This window comes from Amblyomma maculatum, chromosome 2, assembly GCF_055883805.1.
Source record: "Amblyomma maculatum isolate TAMU_Amacu chromosome 2, ASM5588380v1, whole genome shotgun sequence".
Lineage (NCBI taxonomy): Eukaryota > Metazoa > Arthropoda > Arachnida > Ixodida > Ixodidae > Amblyomma > Amblyomma maculatum.
Window position 1 is genome coordinate 17366257 of NC_139345.1, and position 25117 is coordinate 17391373.

The following is a 25117-nucleotide window of genomic DNA, read 5'->3' on the forward strand; positions in this document are numbered from 1 at the left end:
AATGGCCGCAGTGGCACTTAATGACAGTTCTTTTTTTTTTTTTTTGCAATTTCAGCGTGCACAAAAAGCCTGCTGAAAAGCCTGAGAGAGGACCCTGAAGTGGCCTAAAAGGGATAACCATTTAGGGGAAACAAAATATTTCATTAAACGTAATAAAAGCAGAGGTATGATTTGATAAACAGTTCATAGCACAAAGATCCACTTCCAGAATTATCTACCTTCTTTATAAAATATTAAAGAAAACGAACGGAGCTTTATGCCGCATAAAAGACTGAGTGCCAAAAGATCGTTATCTTGTCTCGAAAAGAAGCAGCACCAAAGCCTGTGTTTCGCACTTTTATTTCGAATGACAATATTTGTGCCCAAATAATAATTGAAAAACTATAACCAGATTTTTAAACACTGTCTATAAAATAAAACAAGGAAATCAAACTTCTTGAATGGTTAACCATTTTCTTTATTCTGGTGTCAATTTTATAAATTTGTAAAACTGCACATATTTTCTTTTTCTTTTGAAAACGTTCCGAGGTCATTTGATATCTGTATCAAAGATTTATGGCTCAAGGTTTAATTTTTTCAAGCTTTTCTTGAGTGCTCTGTTTATTACCCTGTAATAAGGGCAGTCAGAAGTTGCCCGTTAGGGCTGCTGTTGCATATTTTTGCATAGGAAGCGCTTTGCATAAATTTTCTTTTGTGCCTGGATAAAGTTTTGCGTTACCAAACCCATAAGTAATCGGTTGCGTCCACTCGGCATAGCATGCGTATCCCTCAAAGAAGTACTGTCGTTGCATGATGTTCCTGGGATGATGCGCAGCACCATCTGGAGCACCATTTAGGAAATGACGCTCGTACGTATGCAGGCTCCCTTGGCAAGCGCAAGAGTGTTACGGTGCGTACCACCTGCAGCAGGAACGACCCGTGTTCATCGCCTTCAATGACTTATAAAAATGAGTTGTCTTAATTGTCTTGGTATTGCATGCATTACTGATAAATGATTAGTAAATGCGACAAAAAGTTCGAATGAACCATAAAGTTGCCAGAAGAAATCTTTATCTGCAAAAAGGGTCGTCTGCAAATAAAGTCGTAGTCATTCCCAACGAGCATGCTGAGGAGCATTACGACTGTAAGAGCTTAATAGAAGTCGAGCGTGCGTACTCGCTAATGAATCCTGTTATCCCCTTTTCTTGCTAGGAAACCGCCAAGATGCACTTTACACCTGATGCTTCTCGGTTTAACTTTAAGGCTGGCGCAGGGCGCCAGAACGAGCCCTCACATTATACTCTTCCTAGCCGACGACCTGGTGAGTTTTCAGGAATCCATATTTCATGCTGCGTATCAATGCCTCTAGGTAAATTTAGGTGAACTCATTTCTGAGTAAAATTGCCATTTTCCTTAATACTTAGACACCTAAACGATATTTTTTAACAATCAAATTAAATCCTATTTCAGAACAAAATAGTCCATCCAGGGCTCGAAGTTTGCAATTTCAGCAAGCTAGGTCAGTTTATGATAATTAGCGCCAAGCGGTTCCGTGTTCCAAACATGCCTTTTCATTTGAATATCTTTCTTGATGTTACACCCCTTTTAATGAGACCCATTACTCCGAAAATCTGCGTCCTCGTCGGTGTCGCTGTTGTGGGCGAAAACTCGCGGGCATGGCCGAGCACCGACTCTTTGATGGCTTGCGCGACTTAACCAGACCACATATCAGAAACTTGGGAGGAGCTGTCAACTCGGGTTGTTCATTTGAGGTGGGAAAGAGGAATAAGAGCAAACATTCCAGTGATCTTGGATGTCGAGCCGTGCAAGCTAGAACTACAGGCTTCGCAGGCACGTTCAAGAGCAAAGGTAGAGCGTAGCTTTATATTCCGAATGGCCGCCTACCTTATAGCGTTATACCCTAAAGGCGGAGCTTATGTGCCCCCATATTCTTCTCCATGACAAGCGTCAGAATATTGAGGGTGACAGAGACAGAGTATATTTCTAGATAATAAACATTTAATTAAGCTGTCCTTAGTGTTCCTTTCACAAGAATGACAGCAACTGCAGCAGCAACAGAAGCAATACTCAAAATGGCTAGCCATAGTCTCTACTGCTATCATTGCGTAAGGTTCCACTCGATTTCTGATTTGGTGAGGTTTTTGTTATTTTGATTTCATATGCAGCAGAAGCTATCATGCCTCAAACATTGTTCTCTAGAAGTGTCTTATTTAGCAAAATGACAGAAAAAAAATTCTTAAATTACAATAATTTAAACACCCATTTTTTTTTTCATCGGTATTTAGGACCACACAAAAGCTCTGAGCTAGGGGGCAAATAGAATGTATTTGCAATAAAATAATGTAAAAATTTTGTTATTTTTGTAAAGTGCTGCGTCTTATTTTGTTAAGGAGGCTATAATCCGCCTCTTCCGATGCGTGTTTGTGCGGTTTTATAAGATTGATTCAAAGAAAAGATAATGCAAAATTTAAAAACGTTTTCTAAGCCGATAATGAAGACGATAATTTAGAAAAATTGACAAGGTGGAGTTCAATGTATGCCTAATTATTCCACGTAGCTCGCCATTCTTATCTAAATTTCCCAGAAAAAAAAAAAAAAAAACTCATACACGCATGCATACATTCAAGCGTGAAATTTATCTTATTGTGCACTTTTTTCAGTGTGTTCGTACAAGCTTTAGCAATAATGAAAACGATCTCGCATGTTATAGATAAAAAAAAATACCTTTTAATATCAAGTTGGGAACCTATGCTCTATCTTTACACTTACACAAAACCTGGGCTCATTGCTGCAGGGGTGGGACGACGTGAGTTTCCACGGATCCTCCCAAATACCGACGCCAAACTTGGACGCCTTGGCTGCGGATGGCATCATACTCAACAGCTACTACGTCCAGCCGTATTGCACTCCTTCAAGGGCGGCGCTCATGACTGGGCTGTACCCGATACGAATAGGTGGTGTATCAGGACAACAGTAACCACTGCAGAGCAAGAAAATTATGTCAGGCTCTCCAAGGCTCCGAAACGCAAGCGGCACGATGTTTGAGCATGGAGCAGCCGTTATTTACGGATTTGTAAGATGCTAGAATACTTCAACACTACGAAACAAAAATCAAGGATGTTACTGCTTGCGCTGAATATATATATAATGCGACGATAACAACGCTGCTAATGACTACAACCCACATAAGGTGAAATTTATTAAGGCCAATGTCTTACTTGCCTATTAAAAAAAAAATTTGTCCGCAAAAAGTAGAAGCAAAGCATGAAAACAATATATGGAAGCAAGATGTGATATGACGTCAGATTACGATGAGACTGGTAGCCATAAAGTGCATGTAATGACAAGTGGCACATAAATGTCATGTCATGTGAGTCATTGCAGTTTAATCATAAGCCATAGTCCCTTGTCATAAGTACGTCAGATCAGAGATCCAATGTGCATTACTATACAGTTTATAAAAATAATACTAACAATAATAATACTGTTTATTTTTCCATCAGTAAGATGAAAAGGGTCGTGGGTAAAAAGCTGCAAAATACTTGACTCGAGACCACGGTGCCCTCTAGAAGGCGATACTAAAGCACACGTGAACACAAACAATGCAAATGACTTGTTTATGGCTGGACGAAACAATTAAAACGTTTAAAGCTGTTAACATTCACGCAAACAAAGTGGCGTAGCTCGCGAAAGGTAGTGCGCCATAAATCAACTTCATAATCATTAAGCTCATTAAGGAAAGAAGGCAGGATGTGGAACAGTTTTACCATGAATAATTGGCCCGAGGAGTGACCATCTTCCTGTAATCAGATTGATGCATAGTATAAGAAGCCATTTTTATTTGCAGCTCGGATAGGTTGTGGAAAAAGGATCGGTTTTTATTTAATTCACGCTTAAATGCGACACTTAGCCTATAAGGGTAAAATTTCAAACAGGAGTCACGTCTGCTTGAAGGAAGAGATCATTAGTATGAGCCTTATATGGGACACCAAAAAGTTAGCCCAAGTATCTTTTTTTATTGGAGTATGACCACCTCTTTTAAGTTTGTTGCGGTGGTAGAACCCCACACTAGAAAGCAATAACACGGGTGAGAGAAAAAAAGAGAGTCATAGATATGTTTTTTTACGCCAAACGGTAGTATTGTTCTAAATCGAGAGCATCCAACACTTGACAGTTTAGCGCAAACGGGATCGGCATGCTTATCACAGAGCATATGTTGCGAATAAGTGACCCCAAGAAATTTAGTACTGGTTACTATTTCAATTTTTGTGCTGCCGTACATAAGATCTGCGCTTAAATTGACATGTTTTGATTTCTGTCAGAAAAGTTTGGTTTCAGTTTTATTAGTATTCACACCTAACTGGTTCGCATCAGACTATTGCCGAAGGATTTCAAGAGCATAGTTTGATATGTTGGCAAGGCACACAGAGTCTGAGGCAGAATAAAATATGCTAGATATGCTAGCACCATCGGTGTATAGTACGTATTTGGCTACAGTACAAGCATTTACATCATTACTGTATATATATATATATATATATATATATATATATATATATATATATATATATATATATATATATATATATATATATATATATACACTCGTAGCAATCTTTTGTGTTTGGTTTTACTCCAAAGCACCTCCCTAGCTTACTTCAGTAATTAGAGTTATGCATAACTACAAGACTCGGATCGACACAACAATAAAAAAAAATGTAAAAAGTGTATCATTTCCAATATTTCTCTCAAAATTCAGAGAAGGCAAATATTTTTCCGTTACGTTCTGAGGGACATTACCGGAAGACTGTATAAAAGGATTAAAAATAATTTCTACTAAGCAGGTGCACCGATATGAGAAGTGGCAGCTTTTGATTTTGCCGCGAAGCATTCAAATCTTTATTCGTTTTTTTAGAAAGCCGCCGACATACGGCTTTACCACTGCGATTCCAGAGCACAAATCGATTCTGCATCCTTTATTTGTTCGTGCTAATTGTTGCGAGACGCAGCTTATCATTTTATTTGTCGCGCAAGATGTGGCGAGATGTATCTCGAAGATTCCAGCCACTCGCGTGTGCATCTACGATGTTTCAGATTATGCTACTCACCGTTAGCGACTTTATTTAGATATTTCTTCGCCACCTTTAAATCGAGCGTTGACGGGTGTGACGGGCATTCTCAGTTCGACGACCAGAGAGCATGTTTATTGCTATCGCCGTTGCCGAGTTGTTGAGCTCTTTTGCGGACGCAAGTCAGCACAATAAATAGTTGATTTCAGTGTGATTACACCTGTCGTTTCCTTTGGTGCCTATGGCCTTCTCACCCCCACGTGACAAAATGCTCAAAATTAGTTGCACAACCATCATTTGGGACTGTCCAATCCGTGCGTTTTAAATTAAAGAAAAAAGTACAGTAGAGATAACAGGTTCGTGGGTACCTGAATGAGATTGAGAAAATCTCTGTTATCTCAGACAGCTCCCATAATTTAAAAATTAACGCCATATTCAATAACAACGGTGGAGGAAAAAGCAAATATAAGGCAACGTATTTTTTCTTCTTTTGTAATAAATTCATGTATGCCAGATGAGTGCAAAATACTTAATATTTCACTGCCGACCAATCCGCATGATAAGCGGCAGAGGACAGCCAGTGCACAGCAGATGCATAGCAGGATAAAAAAAATGGAGTTGTGGAGGTGCGAGCTATTGAAAAAGCTTTCGACACAGTGTCATTATTTAGATTGCGGAGCAGGAAAAAAAATGAAACAAATAAGGAAAAATATTAATCTAGATTCTGTACCCTAGTCAAACGGAAATTAGATATCACTTGAAAGTTACTTATACCTGACATGAAAAGTCGTTCATCCTGCTACATTGTATAGTGTCACTGTATTTCTGTCATTTCTCAGGCATGCAAGGTATCCCTATTGACGGAGCTCAACCTTGGGGACTGCCAACGAATGTGCGGATTATGCCTCAGTACCTAAAGGAGCTTGGCTACGAAACTCACCTTGTTGGAAAGGTACGGGGGCGACGTCTACATTGTACATCTGTTTCATGTACACGTGCTGCCGCTGTATTCAGGGGAAAGGAACGACAGCTTTGAGAACGAGAAAGAATATTTTATGGCCGTCAGCATTTTCTCCAAAGAGCTACTTACTCCGCGGGCGTTATATAGCAGCGAGGAAGCTCACAGCACGCAAAGATGTCCGGTTCTTGCACAAAGCGTCAGCAATCAGGGGAAAAAAATGAGAGTGAGGTGACTTAAGGACATCTGTTCCCAAAAATTTGACCTTAACGCTCACACTGTGCGGCAACCATCATTGTCTTCACCGTCGTGGAAAACACTTTGTTATCGCGACAACCGATGTCGCCTCGCGTAAAACTGCAACAGACTCTCGAACTGAACCGCTACTATGTTTCTTTTTGTACCTTATCCATTTGCTTATTCTACTTATTTCATTTTCTACACAGAGATATTCAAAGCTCGTGAAGCGTGGTTAAAAAATATCTGAATCTCTACAGCCTCTTACATTATGCAATTACTGACTGCTTTTCTTTCTTTTCCTGTTCAGTTTGGACCAAGTTCAAAGCTGTCTAAATGGTTATTCGCGGGAAAGTTAGGCAGTGACCCCGGGCACGCTATTTCGTAGAACACCTACTCTTCCGATGACATTCTTTTAATCTCTCGGGGAGCCTTCTGTCATTTCGAATCGATTCAGTAACTAGAGTGTAATACTGATTTTACAATATATAGTTAGTTATGCTGCACCGATGGTGCAGATACCAAGAATTCCCTTAGTCAATCTGATCTGCAATAAGTACATATTGTTACGTACTCAGTACGTAACGGGGGTGTTTATTGGTAGTCTAAAACGCTGCGAGTCACGCAAGGAACACCAGCACACACCACTGTGTCTTCCGTTTCTTCGTCTTCTCCCTAGCCTCTTCTTCCTTTCCTGACGCGCCGAAGCACGTGACACTTCCCCCCTCGCAGACGAGGCCCCAGGACAAGCAGTTTAAGAAAGGTGCGGGGATGGAACCTTTTTAGTCGAGCGACATGCACCACCTGGGTCCGGCGTGAGCATCGGCCACTTTCGGTGCGGCGTGAAATTACATAATACACGTCACTCAGGCGCTCCAAAACGACAAAAGGGCCGCTATAACGAAACAGCAGCTTCTGGGCTAAACCACGCTTGCGCAGCGGCGTCCACAGCAACACTAAATCACCGGGCACATAAGAGACATGTGGGCGTCGGTTGTCATAACGCTCCTTCGAACGTTCCTGTGAGTCCATGATGCGGAGGCGGGCAACGCGGCGAGCTTCTTCGGCTCGACATAAAGTAGTGGCGATAGAAGGCTCGTTGTGGAGGGAGAAAGGAAGGATGGTATCGAGACAACTGCGGGGAACTCGAGCATACAGGAGGTAAAACGGACTGTAGCCAGTCGTCTCATGCTGTGCAGTGTTATAAGCGAATGTAATAAAAGGGAGGATTTCATCCCAGTTCTTGTGCTCAGAGTCCACGTACATCGCCAACATAGTGGTCAGAGTGCGGTATGTATCCAGAGTCTGTGTCGGATGAAATTCAGTGTCGAAATGATTAGAAACGTTGGGCAGCGGTCGATGATCTTGTGGTAGTAGGCCCCGCCGACGGCAATACCGGGAGATGTGTCCGGTCATGCCACAGCTATAACACACGGGTTGCTGGCGCCACCGGTCCGAGTAAATGCGGGCGGAAACTGGTTCTGGTTGGCGGTAGTAATCGGGACGGTATTGCTGACGAACCACCTGGCGTGTGTAGGTGGTTCTTCGGCCCATCCGTGGCTGAGAAGTGCTTAAATCGTTCTGTTGTCTGCCCCCGCCAAAGCGTGATGCATTTAAAGCCGGAATCCAGGAAGTTGATGGGGTCGCGGGTTCTGCTTGCAGCGCGCAACCGTCATACTGGTGTTCGTCCCGGCACGCAGAGTCTTTGTCACGCAACAATTCTTCCCGCACAATCCGGCGTATCAGATCAGCCATGGACTCCGGAGCACTGACATCAACGCTCGCAACAGATGTGACGTTGGCCAGTCGCCCAAATTTAGGAGTGATACGGCGCAACTTCAAGGTTTCGAAAGTGCGGCAGTGCCTGATGAAGTCAGCTGTAGAGTTCAAATTGTCTTTGCTGATAAGAAAATTATAGACATCTACAGCGATACCTTTAAGCAAGTGCCCCACTTTATCTTCCTCGGACATCCGAGGGTTTACCACCTTGCACAATTTCACAATATCCTCGATATATGCGGTGCATGTCTCGACAGGTACCTGGGCCCACTGCATCAACTCTTGTTCTGCGCGTTTCTTCTTCGCGGATCCGTCGCCAAAGCAGTCCTTTATCTCTTCTGTGAAACAATCCCAGCTGGTAAGCGAGTCTTCATGATTATCAAACCAAACTAGGGCAGTGCCTTCCAAGAAGAACACTACGTTCGCTAGTTTAACGGTCGCATCCCAACGATTGTACCGGCTCACCCGCTCGTAGTTGGTAGGCCACTCGTCGACGTCCTCGTCAGGTTTTCCACCAAATGTGCGCGGCTCGCGGTAGTGCTGCCAGTTGCTCACCGCAGGTGTTGTTCGGTCAGCGCCGCCGTCTTGAGCCATGTTAGATGGTAAGGGTGGCAAACCAGCGAGCCGGCGGCTTCGTCGAAGACAACGGGGATCCGTGTTGATCTACACATCAAACTCCACCACACTGTTACGTACTCAGTACGTAACGGGGGTGTTTATTGGTAGTCTAAAACGCTGCGAGTCACGCAAGGAACACCAGCACACACCACTGTGTTTTCCGTTTCTTCGTCCTCTCCCTAGCCTCTTCTTCCTTTCCTGACGCCCCGAAGCACGTGACAATATAATAGTTATAGTAATTGGTTCACAGGAAAGGAAAGGCGCCGCACCTATCATAATTGTTCTGTGGAATACTAAACCGCGCCGTAAAGCAAGGGAGGAAACTGGGAGTAAAAGCGGAAAGAGAGAAAGGGGTCTCTGAAGACCTCTGGAGTTGCATAGTTACAAACACTACACACACACACGAAATAGCGTCTAACATGAGTATGATGATAATTATGATAATGACTCACCTAACCAACTAGCCCGCACGCAAGTACTACAGAGAAAGGGTGTCTTAGTGGAGGGTTCAGGAGTAATTGTAACCAGCTGGGGATGTTTAACGTGCGTTGACATCGCACAGCACACGGACGCCTCTTCCTTTCGCCTCCAGCGAAGACTTCATGATCTAAGAAGGGTGTTGCCCAGGAAAAATGACCAGAGAGAAAATACAAGATTCTCTGAGGAATATTTCAATCGATCCACTAGAGCTGAAAAACCAGGATAGCAGGCGCAGAATGCTTAGTGAAAGACAGCTGATATCGCCCGTGGTTGGAGAGAAGATGTTAGCTCCCAATATACAACAATAAAGTTTTCGTTCGCTTTGCTTTATCCGACATACGTTGACTGTCCTCAAATTAAAGTTCAGTGTGCCGTATAAGCACCGCTCTTGGCGTTATAAATGTTATCTATGCCCGTAAGGTTGAGCGCTTAAGTGGAAGCAGAAATAAACCAATTTCATTTCCGGGCCCACAGCAGTGACTTGGAATACGTACTTTGTCACACATCGAATTTTGGTGCATTTTGAGATTCGACGTTGACATCTCTCTTTTTCTTTTTTTTTTATGTAGTGGCACCTGGGTTCTTACACCGAAAGTGCTACGCCGCCTTATCGGGGATTCGACAGTTTTTATGGATATCTGTTAGGAGAGCAAGACTATTATTCCCGCTACATGACGTTGGTACGTACGATCGATGGGTCATATAATTGATATTTAGAGTGGCGAAGTGAATTTACCCATGTCATTGAGCACAAATTCTTTATCAGCCAACAGTAAAGTGAGTCGGGTGATTACTTGGCTTCAATTAGGGTGTTTGAATCTAGCAGCTACCGTTCGGTTGTAACATTTTTGTTTGTTTTTTTTTTTTCCTCATCAAAAGGGAAGGAGAAAAGAAGACATGACAATATGGAGGTCATCTTTGGCATGCGAAATTTGGTAGGACTGAGCTTCATGTCATTCTAAATTCCAACTAGGCTTTAATGATACGAAAACCAATGAACTGTACCTTGTAGCTAAAAATACGGCATCACACTGAGGAGCTTTATTTATAACCTTTTATCCCTGTTCATTTCCTAGAGAGATAGCAAACGGCTTTCCGCTAGATCAAAATCCGTGCTCTTTAAACAACCATTTACCGTTTCGAGAAATCTCTTGCGAAATCCAGCCATACAGGCTGCATACATGTTCTTGTACTGAATGTAAATCTGCACATTGACTACCACAGGGCCGAACGCCCCACAGAAAGACGTCCTCTCGTTTAATGCGAAAATATTTCTTGGCTCATGAGTGGCATATAGAGGAGCTGTGCACAGAGCGTGCATGCATGAATTGTCAACAGAATAAAAACATTGCAGCGATTGATTTTCGAACCTATGCCAGAACGAACAGATCAGCTTCTCTGGTCCAGATACCAGACCAATATCACTGCAGCCCATCACGCCTAGTGCAAAACTGCAGCATACTCTCACGGTGTGCAGTCAACATAGCCATCTACAAGTTCCATCTGAAGATGGCTATGTTGTGCAATGAGCGTCTTCGCCCTTGTTAAGTTTCATCTGCACCACCTATTCATTTAACCTAAGGAAATACGACATACGCATGTTGCTGTGCCCGGGCAAGCGGCATGGAATCCGTTCAATCGAACGTCAAGCTTCTTCTGCGAACACCCCCCTTCTCAAGCCTCAAGCCTCGATGCTACTCTGCAGGACAGCGGCGCATTGCAAGGAGGCATCGGCGAACGTCATGTTGAAACACGCTCGCGAAATTTCAAATGACCCGGCGCCAGTGGCCTTCACACATGGAAGATTTGAAGCGAGTGATCAGCGCGCTCGCTAATTCTACATTTCGGGCCGCAGTCACGCGCTGCCTCCGGCTTGGACAATGCGAACGGGCGAACTTAAATCCGGCGCCAACGGGAGCGCCGCTCGTGGCGAGGAGCGCACGTTAGGCAGGATACGCTAGCCGCCGCGCGTGAGGAAACGGCTGCAGTCCGATTGCGGCAAGTATGTTGCTGCATTCTCAGTTAGCAAAAACAGCCGATTTTGCCTATCGGTGGTGGAAATGTGTGAATGGAACTTATTGCAGCCATAATTCAGCTGGAATCGGAGCTAACTTGGAATAATTTGTTTCACCTGAACCAGATATGAATTCGCAATTGCATGCATCCCGCATTTGCAGACTGTTCTGTTTATGCGTCCAACAATTCCGCTGATGAACATTTTCTATACCTGCATAAGCACACGGTTCGTGATAGAAATTTCGTGCATAATATGAGCAGCACAACAGCTGTACCACGTTCACTTATTTTTTATTGCACTAGACTAGACTTAACATGGCCAAATCCAACCACGAATCTTGCGTAAAGCCTCTGCCGGGGACAAATTAAAAAAAAAAAAAAAAAAAGCCGTCGGAAATGAACGGACTCGGACCCAGTGACTTCTCGTAGGAATAAAATACCAAATTCCATATTTATCGCCCAAGCCGATTATCCCATGTGCAGAATGCAACCCCTCTCCTTTTGTACGTCGTCTTCTACATGTCAACTTTCACCTGTGCCGAAAAGCTTTCGGCTGTGCAACTCGATCAGTTTACGTAAAAACCATATTATTTTTTTCTTGTTCTTTCTGTCCTGCACTCAGCCTCAGAACGTCGGGAGTATTGCGGTGTCGTCACAAAGTCCTAGTATTCTCGTGCTCTAAATATGCCAAGAATTGAGGCATCGCGGCTTTTGCGGTCAGGTATGGGGCGCAGTATGACTGCGTTTTCTAAATGGGACCGCCCCAGAGCTTCCACTGAGCTAAGACATAGTTTTGGTTGCATTCAGGGACACATTTTAGCCGAAATATCTGTTTAAAATGCTGACACTCGACCATGCATAGGAAGTTCGGGTAGGGCACCATTGAGACATCGAAATTATGGCGTGTCGTCATACGATAACTTAACTAATGCGTGCTATATGGAGCTGGCCGTACTGGTCATGCCAAAACACTCTAAAATCACCCATAACTGTAAGCCCATATAATACAGGTGTTTTTAAGAAGAAGTGCGGCTGGTTTCCAGAGGAGCCAGACATCCCCTCCTTCACTTCATATATGCACCTTGCTTCAAAAACGCGCGCTCTCCTTTTAACTTGTCTCTGCCAAATAAAAGAACTGATAATTCAAGCATTTAAGGCGTAAATCTCGGCCGGAATAGCCATTTGGCCGGCCGCTTTCTTTTGAGATGCCTTCGGTTCCGCGCTACCCTACCCATCCTCCTAGGCCGGCTGCCCTGGAGCGATCCTGCAATACTATCCTGCTCGCTGGGTTTCGCTGACTTGCTAGGCGATCGCAGCGGCTTCTAGCGAATACTCGTTGCCTATATAAGCGAGCACACTGCCTCTGGAGACCGAGACCTTCACGACCGTTCGTAGAGTGCAGTTCCGCTTTCAAGGAGGGGACATGACGTAGCCTCCCTAGCCGTCGCTGTGCCACAATAGTTGTGTCTAGTCTGTAGTCCTTGGCCCCCGTGCATATTTGTTGTAAATAATGCCTTATAAATAGCGTATAAAGGCGCCTGTGTTCACCTAATTGACGCTTACTCATTTCATCACTACCGCCAAGGGAGCCCGCAGCTCTCGATCATGAAACGAGTGACATGAGCTACGGACCCATACCCTACGGCACAACAACACGTTATCTGGCCCAGTGTGGTCGAGGTCAGCTATCGCTGTGTTGGGTGAATTCACAAGGTGACAGTGCAGAATTAGTGATGCTTTCATATTACTACTCCGAAGCAGACTTAAGTACATCCTTGGGATTTTTGTTATGGCTAGGTGCCAGCTTCACAGCCTTCATTGTCAGCATGTTGTGTTGCCTTACCTTTAGGGAGGCCACACAGGCCTCGACTTCTGGGTGGACAAGGAGCCAACACGATCAGAGGCTGGAACCTATTCTACGGCACTGCTCACTAAACGGGCGCAGCACATAATCAGAAATCACCCGAGGTCCAAGGTATGTAAAGCATCACGGCTAGGGTTTACAAAAAATTGTTCTTTAAGACGAGTTCGACGTGCTTAACATTTGCCATAGCTTCGAACATTCATTGCATGTATTATATTTCGTAATAATTCCAAGAATGTCTCTTTAACTGCAGCCACTGCTGCTTGTCATGAGCTACCAAGCAGCGCACGCAGGAGACGTCGAGCCACTGCAGGCACCGGAGGAGAACATCCACAAATTTCCTTATATTGGAGAGAGAAACAGAACTATTTATGCCGGTGAGGCTGACATGTTAATCACTGCTCTGCAGAACCCATCACTAGTGCGTGCTCCATTGAGCGTCCGAAAACACTACACTGATGATAAAAGCGACTGAAAAGCTTCGATTGATCCTTTTTGCAAGGTAACGAAAATTTTAGCGACGGGTGAGCTACTCTTTATTGTTTTTTTTTCTTCTATGATTCCCTCTTCGTACGCTCTATTACCCTAGACGCTAAAATGAAACCCAATTCTTTCTAACAGCTTGCAGAGTGCATGAATGCAATTTGGAATACGCCCTCAATATTTGCGCTGAATAAGCGATTCTATCGCCACCTCTCCTACGCAGGAATGGTAGACGCCCTGGACCAGTCTGTAGGCAAATTGTTCCAGGCTTTGGGAGAAGCCGACATGCTGGGAAATAGCGTCATCGTTTTCAGCAGCGACAATGGTGGTGCTCCTTGGGGCAGCCACAACTCCCGTGGCGCGAACTGGCCGCTGAGAGGAGCGAAGGGATCCCTATGGGAAGGCGGTACCAGGGTGGCTGGCTTCATCTGGAGCCCCCTACTTGCACGGAGGCGAAGGGTGTCTAACCAGCTGATGCACATAACAGACTGGCTTCCCACCTTTTACTCCGTGGCTGGTTGGTGTACTAAGTTAAACCGATAATCTGACGTAAAAGTTTGTGGTGGGCATTTTGGCTTAGATGTCGCTTCAACTGTAGGTTGACATATTGGCACCAATAAGTGCGAAGTATATATGCTGTTTCATGACGAAAATGCTTAAGCGGTTTGAGTAAAAGGTCATCTCAAGAATAACATCTACTTCTCTGGTGTACTGACGGAAGGAGGCTGCAGCACTGAAATAACTGCCCTCATGCGTAAGGCAGTAAATATGGGAGACGTATCGCTTTCGCATCTTTCTCCGGAGGTGGTAAAACTGTGGAGGTTTTATTCTTCTGTCCATCTTGCATAGATGGGGTCGACAGATCTCGACACAGAACAAAGTCTGAACTTTTGTTTTTCCGATCCCGTTGTGTGACTCATAGACTCCGTAGAATCCACGCGCAGCCATTGGAAAATGCACCCCTAAAAGTGAAGTTATACTCCAAAGTTTTTGGCGTGCAGGCGAGCGCTCGCCGACGTCAAGTCGGAGACGCCGCGCTATGTGTAAAACCCGCCCTCTACAGTGAAACCGGAATCGCCACGGCGAGAAGAGTGGAGCTGGAGAGGCGCATGCGTAGAAGGCGAGTAGCAACAAGGGGCGGCCGGCGTGAAATTATAGTGTTCTAGAATTGAGAAGTGTGCCGTCTGCCGCCGGCGAGCTGGTCGTTTCAGCGATGACAGGAGAGAGGGCGCTGTGTGCAGGAGGAGCGCAGTGAGCGCGGAGCAGACAGCTGGGTGAACCGTCACCGCTAGTTCAATCGGACTCTGAAGACGCAATAAATTGTGTCGCTCCCACACGCTGGTCTAAATGTATTAAAACAGTTATGTGCATAAACAAAACAACTAGTTCCCTATAAAATAAGCGGCCGTCGTCAGGGAACGGCAATACAAATACAGGCAATGTAAGATACAGATTGCCGACGAACTGACAAGCAACGGCAAGATATATTTCCTGAACGTATTGGGTGCTTTATTTCTCGAACACTAGCGGGAGGTTAAATGACGAATGTCTAACGTATTTCTATGATCATGTAAATTTTTAATATTGGATGCACCGGTTTATGCGGGCTAGACTGAAGTCTTCCATCGACGCTCGCACGTACTGAAAACGCAGTGAATGGTGTTTTAGGCTAGGCTAGCGTACTTTTTGCGCCACATGTAAATAGAGGTATGCGAAGATTGCTTGAAGACAAATTATGCCAGCGCTTACTGATGACTTTATTTAAATGTGGGCGAATACATATGAACTGGCAGTCCTACTTAAAATGAAATGAATGAATGAGAGCATATAGCAATGAACGAAACCACATAATGCGTGAAAAAAAAAATCGCGACTTAGTGCAAGAATATGGTACGAACATATAAAACTGTACAGAACTATATGAGAATATTAATGAACTGTACTAGGCCGTGAATAAATTAAGCTGCTAAATTTGAAAACACACAAGAGAAAGGCAGAATGATTAAAGTCCTCAAACACGCCATTGCACCTCCTCAGCTTTAGGTGCTTTACCTGCTCTGCTTTAGAGGTCTGCTCTTGGTTTAGCGACTTGGCATAAAAACGCAATCGCATGAGAACGTAGAACTTCACTATGTTAAGTGTCATTTCTTTGTCATGAGTAGGGCTACCAAACTTGGAAACCTCTGCGCTTTGCAAAAACAAAGCAAATTCACGCAGGCTATTGCGTTAATCTTTCTTGAACTAAAAAAAAAAAAAAAAACGTGAAAGACTCTTCCAGCGTGTGCACGAGCTTTGCAAGCTCCGAGGACGGATAAAGAAGACCTCCGTGGTCGAAGTTTGAGATAAATTGATTTTCTTCTTTTTGTGCCGCGCACGATTTGCTTGAAATGAGATAAGCGGAGCAAGTACTGCATTTTGACTTCTTCATGAACTTTCTAGCGACATATCTTGCAATATAAGCTATGAGACGGCTAAAGCTGTGCCTAGTGACGTATCTGTGGTCATCTGAAGGACGGGAATTCAAATTAGCTTCGACGTCCTCGAGCCTTCCCTCGTCAACCAAACGGTCAAGCTCATCAATAGGATTTGAAAGAACCTGGGTAGGTTTCTCGCTTGTACGGCTACTTCCAAGTAAGGCATTTACAATTTCAGCATTACAATTTCAGCATTACAATTTCCTGTCTTTGGGGGCTTCGCTAAGTTGTAATATGCCAGGGCATTAACTGTCACTAAAAATCGAGCCGGCGTGGGATGATCGTTGCAGCCATTAAATTGCCTCACGATACCGAAGAGGTTTTCTAGTTTGTCTTGGCTTAGTCTCGATGCGATAATGTATGTAAAACCGCATTTTGCAGATAAGTAGACAACGAGGTCGACTGTGGACTGCAAAGTTACCCGAAGGCCTTCCGCGGTGCTGTTGCTTAGGAAACCATGATTTGAGTCAACCATGCTTTGGGTGTATTTCGAGAAGGGAAGGGTTCGAATAGGGAAGGCAGCAGAAAGAGCGCGCAATGAGCAAGAAGAACGAAAGGAAGGAAAAGAGCATTCAGTAAAAGAAGGGGGGGGGGGGGGGGGGGGCGAAAGTCATACGAGACGGACGGAACTGTTACTGTGCTCTCTGCAAACATGTGTTTTCCTGCTTGACCAATCATCGCTCTTCGCTCAACAACGCGCCATAGTACAACAGCCAGAGAAGCAACGCGATGCAAAAAAATTCACGCAGGAAACGAGCCGCAGAAGCAGACGCCGCAAGCGTTTCCTCTGCGGCGCGCGCGCTTGTGATGCGCTCCTACGGCTGACAGCGCCACCTACGCTTTTCATCGCTCCGGCGACCACGTCGCTCCCATTGCCGCGCGCCGAAGACGGCACACTTTCCAATTCTAGAACACTATAGTGAAATGCAGCATGCTGCATTTGGCACCGCTCGCCGTTGGACCACGCCGGAAGCCGCCGAACGCGCCGGCGTCGAGCGCCGCTGGAATGTAGCAGGTCGCGTTTTGGCCGACGTGACGTCGCCGTGCAGAGTGCGCACGCACGCGCGCTACGTAATATATCCGTGCCTGTGAGCGACATCAATGTGTCAAAGTTAAAAAAAATGGACCACTTTGAAGTTGAAACCAAATGATGTAAATACCCTAAAATTTCTTCAATAATTGGTTTACAGGAAAGGAAAAGAAAGGTGTGGTACTTGTCAAACGTGTTTTGTGGACAACTGAACCGGGCCGTAAGGAAAGGGAGAAAGGTGGGAGTGTAAGCGGAAAGAGAGAAAGGAGTGCCGTAGTGGAGGGCTCCGGAGTAACTTCGACCATCTGGGGATTTTTAACGTGCACTGACCTCGCACAGCACACGGACGCCACTTCGTTTCGCCTGCATCGAAACAAAGCCGCCTGCGCGCAGTAGTCGGACATCTTACAACTGCACCACCGCGGCGAGGCTGTTTTTCAGATAAAGAATCATTTAGCGCATACAAAAGCAGCGAAGTTGTCTGGAGAAATAAAGAGGTTCTCTTTACCAATATTGTTTTAATTGAAATGCAGTTAAATCCGTGTACGACCATCAATCCACGAGGTCTTTGCTGTTTTGCTTCTTCTTGTCTATCACTAATCTGAAGTTCCAGTGAGCAAATATTTCACTCATTTAACAAAGCACTCTTTCAGGTGGGAACTCTAAGAAGCTGGTCGGGCTGGACGGAATTGATATGTGGCGGCAACTGTCTTACGGACTGCGATCACCTCGCACCGAAATACTGTATAACCACGATGATGTATTCATGAAATCGTCAGCACTTCGGAATTCGCGCTACAAGTTGGTCGTAGATGACACCCGCGTGTACAACGGGCGCTACTCCTCACCGGGCGGCAGGTGTGAAGATCAGAACCTGGACGAGCTGCTTGCCCAGTCCACCGCAGCCGATGCGCTGAGGAAGCTGTACCGTAGAAATCGTTTGTCTTTATCCAGAGACTGGAGAGAAAAGGCCACTCTCACTTGTGGTAGACGCAGCAAGCAGAACTTTCCTTCGAACACTTCTGTCTACCTCTTCGATATCGTCGCCGATCCGTGCGAGCTCAACGACCTGGCACACTCGCTTCCGAATGTGAGTGATCATCGCTCACCTTAGAATGTGAACAACGTTGCCTTGCCGAGGGTGCAATGGCAGTGATCGTGAATGCTTGTCGTTCTATGTACGTTCTCGCTCTTCGGACGTTACAGGCGCGTAGTATTTGTGAACAACAACAAGCAAGACGTGCGTCAGGTTGTCCAGCCAGATGTGATAGGTGGCATCGAACAAAGGTAGTTGGTATAGTTGTTGCGTGCTGTCTGTGCGAGGTGGCTGCAAAGCAGGCGTGGAAAGATGGATGTGATATACCCTTGGGCCAAACCGGGTTGTCGCCCGTCTGTGGCCCAGCTTAAAGCTAAATTTGTGATACAGGCCAAAGCTCAGGGATAAATACAAGGATGCAGCAGGAAAATGCTGCCAATATTCAATGTTTTAATTTCTCTTGTGACAACTTGGGATCTATATTATGGCAAACACTGAGTCGAAAAGCGTCGCCATAAAATTTATGTATTTTCTCTTCGCGGTCCGTGGAGTTACAGAATCACGCAAGCAATATAGAAGAGCGCCTACTGGAACAAAATATTTTATCCACTTTTAGACTGTGTGACTGGGGTCATGATAGTTGTGGCAAACCCCCCGTCAAGATTGCGGTATGGTATCAATAATACGTAATTGACTCCAAAAGGAAGAACGTGTGTACTACGAACTGTAATTACTTTCATAGTAATAAAACAATAGGAAAAATAAGTTGATTTAATGACTAGAAGATTAAAGCCGAAGTTTATATTAATTTTACAGTAAGCTGTTTATTCCTCCCTTCATCTCGAGAAACTCGATAATCTGACTACTTCGTATAGGGTTCACTAAAATGCGGTAATCTCTGATCCAAATTCTTATTCCTTAGGGTGAATATGTTTTGTTCTGATTAATAGGGACGTGTTTTGGGATCTCTCCTGAAGAAGCAGCACCCGATATATTGTAATAATACCGGTCTCCGAGGTTTCGCAATTATACCACGACTGCCACCAGTGTGCACTAGAAATGTAAACGCCGTTCTCGACTAGTGCGACCACTGCTGCGCTTCCCACAAGGATGAGCGAACAGGAGTCCGACGCCGCTCACACGGTCTGGACCCATCAGCGGGAGCGGCTTCTCCGCCTTGGAAAAAACTAAAGCTAACGCATAATCTGCCGCGTGAATTGCATTGGTCATCCGTATCTTAAGCCGATAGTGGTCTCGAGGGCGTGTTAGTTCATCCCAGATATTGCTCGCTGTACACAATCCGATAGAAATGTAAACAAAAAAGGATATTGTTAGGTAAATGTATTTCACGACGAAGGAATCTTTCAGGAAATAGAGGTTCCTCGATATGAAGACGTTTCTTTTTTGCCACCTCAGATAATTCGACATTCCATTATGTAGGCTAGTTTCTCCAAACAAAGGAAAATCTGAGAGACATTTTCTTTTATTGCTTATGTGAAGAAATGGAACTCACTGTCTTATCTACTTTTCCGACAGGTTGTGACGTCCATGAAGAAGCGCATAGACTTCTACCGATCCGTGGCTACACCTACAAGGAACAAGCCTACTGACCCTGCAGGCTTCCCCGAGAACAACAACGGAATATGGGCTCCCTGGCTTTAATTCCCGTAGCTGATTCTGAAGACGTAACGAGAGGGTTACAAATTGTGTGAATAATTAATCGAAAATGAACTAAAGTTATTTTGTTCAGCTCTTCTTGTCTGATACCATTTTTGGGAGGGAACAGTGCAACGGCCTGGTTTTATTGGCCTGTTATGTTTTGGCATGCTATTTAAACCGTGCCCCCACGACAACTAGAGGTGCTGTTTGTTACATAAGTACATGATTTAGAGTGGCAGCTTTATTTTCCTGATGCGATTGGGCTTGGAACAGTAACGTGATGACGAAACATGAAAGTGCTCGAACGGTCGAAGGACTTCCCCGTCTCTATTGGATTCTGACAGGAAGCCAAAGCCAATTTCGAGATTTTTTTTTTTTCGATGCCTTATAGCTTCCCCGCGGAATGCGTTGAAAATAAACGAGGCGGAAAAACTGTTCAAACCATTCAGTACCAAATTAATCCCATGCTTTCTCATGCTCAATAAAGTTGCAGTTGATTAGACCGAATTACATTATGTTAAATGGACCCAGTAGCAAATGCATGCGCATCGATTTTATGCAACGAGTTGAGTTCAGTTGTATGCTACAGGTGGGATTAGCCTTGCTTATTCTGCCGGCAATTGCTCCACCGTAGCGTCACTTATGTGTTAAAAAATCCTAATATTTGTGAAATCTGCCCCACTATGTGCACAGTCACTTATAACAGTACATTCCCTCACAATATAACATAGTCCACTCCAGAAGTCACCATCTACGCACACATTCACTCACAGTAGAACGCATTTAATTCCTGCTATCACCATATAGAGTCAAGATCAGTGTCCAGCAGAAATTGTAAAAGAAGGCGTGAAGCCTCCTTCTGCATGTCTGGTTACCACTCGGGTAGATAATGTTCTGATGTGGCGCGTATGGGCGCGTATGGCGCCACCACTGGAGCGAATGGCACCAGCGTCAGCATAGGCGAGTAAGTGGGATCACATATGACTCCTCTTACTGCTGCTGCAGCAGGTGCTTGATTGGATTTTAGAGTTTCAAAAGCGAAACATCACGTTTATCGGCGCACTTTTGTTTGTTTGTTTGTTTGTTGTTTTGCCGGCATTGGACATTTTGATTTTGCTTCACTGCTGGGGTTGCAGCCGATATTTCGAGCTGTTGTCATCGTCCGTTCCAGCTGTGTACCTCAATTTCGGACGTACGCCACAGAATACAGTGCAAGCTCCCATATCTGCCCGAAAAATAAGCTGAGATAAGCGTGGGTAAGTGAGCTACGAATGAGCAATAAAACGAGAGATCCTTCTCACGCGTACAGCAATCATTTCATCGGACAAGATTTAGCCGAAGAGCTGCCGCGCACGTTATTGAAGTTGCCCTTTTCCTCTCCGAAACTAACACAGTCTGATTACTTGTGAAATGGAAAATATGCTTGCTTTTTCGCGTGGCAGTACTTTCTCGAAGCAAAGAAGCTTCCTCGGAAAGCCGGTAAGTCTCATTTTCTTATCAATGAAAACATTGATTCCCAAAACCGAAACTTACACTAAAAGGAACTAACGATTCTGCCCCTGCGCGCAAAGGTATGCACGAGGAATGATATACATAGGTTTAGAATGCACACTTTTTGTAGAGATGCGAGCATTATATTTTTTATTGCTTCTTGTCATGCTATTCAGCGAGTTTTATGCGCGATCATTGATTGCAAAGTTGTCTTGCTATAACCTCGGCATCCCCGGTAATGATTGACGCGCAGTGGCTTTTAGGCCTTCAGATGAGCTGATACTCTCTGCCAGAGTGTTGCGAATGCCTAAGCTACCAGCTTTACAGCTGCTGCGATCTTGAAGAGGCCGAATGCTTGCTTATGTGGGATGCGTACGCGGGCTTGTAGCTTTCGGCTCTCGCCAGTGCTGAATTTCATTCACGAAACTTAACAGAAAACTCTGTAGAAATGGAGACTTGTACCCGACTTATGATGTCCTCTTGTCGCATTCCATGCTTGCGAATGGTAATTTGGTGAAGCATGCGGCATATGTTTACCGTAGTTGGAAGCATGGTCTTTGCGAAAAGTGACAACGCTGCATGATCTCTTTTTTACTCGTATAGTGAAGTCGTGGCTGCTTCCCTGAAGACAAAAAAATATTTCAAGCTTAGAGCAAGGGGCTCCTTACCGTGGAGAGATAAGGAGCTTGATGGATGGCGCACGCGGCCTGTTATACGACTTACTAACAAATCATGCAGTCTGCTTCATTTTGGCAAAGACGCGACATGCCTACACTTTTGGCCTTACGGGGTAAAACTATCCGCAGCCCCCCCTTCCCCCCCCCCCCCCCCTTCCAGTCGATATAATGTTAGCGTGTTGTTCCTTTTTGTCTCAATATTTCATCGTAAATACAAGTTCAGGCCGAACGGGAGCGTACTCAAGACAGCTTTGTGCAGCTTGCGACTTCACTACAATTTTTGGGCACAGGAGCATTTTTTGCATTCGCCGTCAGGTCCTCACACAGTGTCAAAGATGGCGCCGTTCGCAGGAGAGCATGCCTATGATTTAGTATAGCTTTCCCAGTCTCGTCCCGCGCTGTTTGATCAAGATAAAGTTGAGGAGTAAGGGGACAGATCAGCTCCTTGTGGTGTGTCCTTACTTCCTATAAGATCTCGACCACGCCACGGTTGCGCCAATTTTGATGTCTTCTTTTTGGCTGTTAAGTTTTCCATGTAATTTTAAATTCGCTTTCACAACTGACCTTTGCAGGTTTTTCAGAGCTTTCTTGTGAGACAAGTATGAACATCTGATTTCAGATCTAGAGCAAGAGCAGCTTTGAAGGAGCATCTTTGTATCTGGGCCGCAACTTCTAATAGTTTAAGCTGTGCATCTTGGATCGATAAATGTGGTCAGAATCTGATCGTGGGGTGGTAATGAGATTGTTCTCTTCCAAATATTTTCAAGCTTCCCGAACACATATTCTATTTGTACGCTTACACAATACATAGGTATAAAATATAAGGAATTCATTGCCTATAATCGGCTTCTTGCTTGGTTAAGAATGAATAGAATTTTCAAAAAATTTAATTCTGCTGCTAGTAATTAGTTTTGCCGAGATTTCTTCATGTAGCCTTTAGTGTAAAGAAAAGTTTGTTATCAATGCCTGCAAGTACTTTGTCGTTTTTCTTTTGCAATTCGATTTCATCCGGCAACAACTGGCTAAGGTCGCAGCATGTGCGTTCCAACGCCATGGCGTCGAACGCGAGCTTAGATTGGATATGAGTGAAACCCGGGAGCTCAACGCATCGCTACCTCTCAGACCACCGTGTCGAGAAAGCATGATCATGAGGCGGCACCCCATGGCGTCGAACGCGAGCTGGCCTCATCCAGCACCTGTTCTGACTGGCTTTACTGTATTTTCTCCTCAATGTTCTCTCTCACATTCCTCTTCTAATCTCGTTTCATCCCTTCACTTTGGCTCCGAGGTTGGGTGTCGAACCGGAATGTCTTCGGGTTCGCTTCGGGTTTGGTTCGGATTCGAGTTCACGACTTTCGGGTTCGGGTTCGGTTTCGGCTCCGGATACACATTTCGTTCCGGTTCGAACCTGTTCCAGCCTGCCTGAACCCCGGTTCAAACGGGTTCAGAAAAAAAAAAAAATCTTCGGATGTATTTTTACCCCTCTTTTTAACAATGAGTTTCCTCTCCTGGTGTATAATAAAAGCTTAAAATTCACATAGTAATCTGTCAATTGTTTTTGTCGTCAACTGTGACGGGCTGCAATTGGTTGTACAAGACGTGGGCAAAGTATTTTTACTGAGAGACCGACGATTAGAGGTAGGTGATGGGAAAATACTGATTATTAGTTTAAGGTGCACAAAATATCAAATTCAATTTAGTGTAAAGCAAAACCTCTATTATTATATTTACCATAATTTGTCCAGCTCCCACTAAAGGACTTTGAAATGAGATCAAGGTCAAATCAAGCACATACACCCCAGGACTAACGATATATATTCCATATGTGCGATTATATATCGCAAAGCACGCGGACACTTTTGCATTTCGCGTTTCTGGGGAGTTAAAACGCAGAGGCATCGGCGTGTTGTGGCCTGGAAGGAGTCGTTATCGTATATGCCGGAGAATCGGATTAATTAACTATCTCACTCCTGTGGCCGCGAGGCGATACGACCACCGTCTTGTTGCATGTCATGGTTACCTGCATAGGCGAGCTATATAGTTTCTGTCTTTGAGGATTGACTTACTGGTACGTTCAAACATAATTTACCACAAGCTTGACATGAAGTCATGGCTGCTCGCAAGTATTTTATGATGTGCTCAGTAAATGCTGCCATTTTTTTTTATCTGCCAGATGGCTGCTCGCAAGTATTTATGATATGCTCAGTAAATGCTGCCAATTTTTTTATCTGCCAGCATCGAAAGATCAAAAGACGAGGACATTGCCGAGTGTTCTTGAAGTCATGGATTTGATGATAAGACAGGATATACTTTAGTCCAGAAAATTCTCTCTCGACTCTGAATAACGTAGATGGCAGAGCAAACGCTACTGTAGCTAGTGATTAGAGTTCTGGGCGCCGAACTTCTCCTCCTCCCAAAATTACCAAATACTCGAATGTATACTTTTCCTGGGCCCGTTTTCAAATGCGTAGGGCAGGCTCTGAACTTCTTCAATTTTGGAAGAACTGCTGTTGTCTCCGAGTTCTTTCAGCCAGTCTTGATTCTGCTCTTTCTATAAAAAAAAAAAAAAAGACTGTTCAAGCTCGTCCTCAGCTAAGATCTTAGGGGAGATTCTGTTGACGCTTGTTGACGACCCTACGAAGCCGCTTCCATGTGGTCACTAAATGGTGTTTTACTCGGCACTTTTCCTCGCTGGTAAATGTACAGTGATAATGAGGGTCCCACTCTGCAGCTCACCGATTGCTCAATTACTGACATTTCCTCTTCTGTTATTGTTTTCCTTAGAGACTAGTCACAGGCTCTTTTGGCCCGCTTACCGCGTCCTCCTCCCTGCGTTTCAAGTTTTGTCCTGATATCTCTCGTCGCCGCGCAACCCGTAGACCAGGCTATTCATTACTTACGTTTTCTCTCAAGAGTGCGCTTCTACCTTTCAGTGCCACCTTTCTAGGCTGTTTTAGACATTCGCATCAGTGATGGCGGATAAAGCAATGAAATGCATTCTCTTTTTCGACACCGAATACTTGTACGTACGGAAACATTAGCACAACAAATAGAGCCTGTGAATTAATACTCTTGGCATTAATTCTACTTAGTTCCTTGCTTCACCCAGTTTTCCCCTTTGAACACCGGAGCTTCATTTCTCACACAGTTTACCTTGCCAAGGGAAATAAAACAAGCAGACATTGCTAAGGACAAAAATAAGAAAAGATAAACGGGGAAATCGAATTATGGAACTATTATTGTGCA

General features: G+C 44.5%; 1 protein-coding gene across 1 annotated transcript; it reads left to right on the forward strand.

Moving 5' to 3' along the window:
• The first annotated feature begins 1219 nt into the window (after positions 1 to 1219).
• Positions 1220 to 19706, forward strand: LOC146198063 (arylsulfatase B-like). The gene is made up of 9 exons (XM_084592560.1): positions 1220 to 1300; positions 2795 to 2954; positions 5909 to 6021; positions 9711 to 9821; positions 13007 to 13132; positions 13275 to 13398; positions 13728 to 14021; positions 17662 to 18098; positions 19581 to 19706. The coding sequence occupies exons 1-9, from the start codon at positions 1220 to 1222 to the stop codon at positions 19704 to 19706; spliced, it is 1572 nt and encodes a 523-aa protein (XP_084448686.1).
• The last annotated feature ends 5411 nt before the right edge of the window (positions 19707 to 25117 follow it).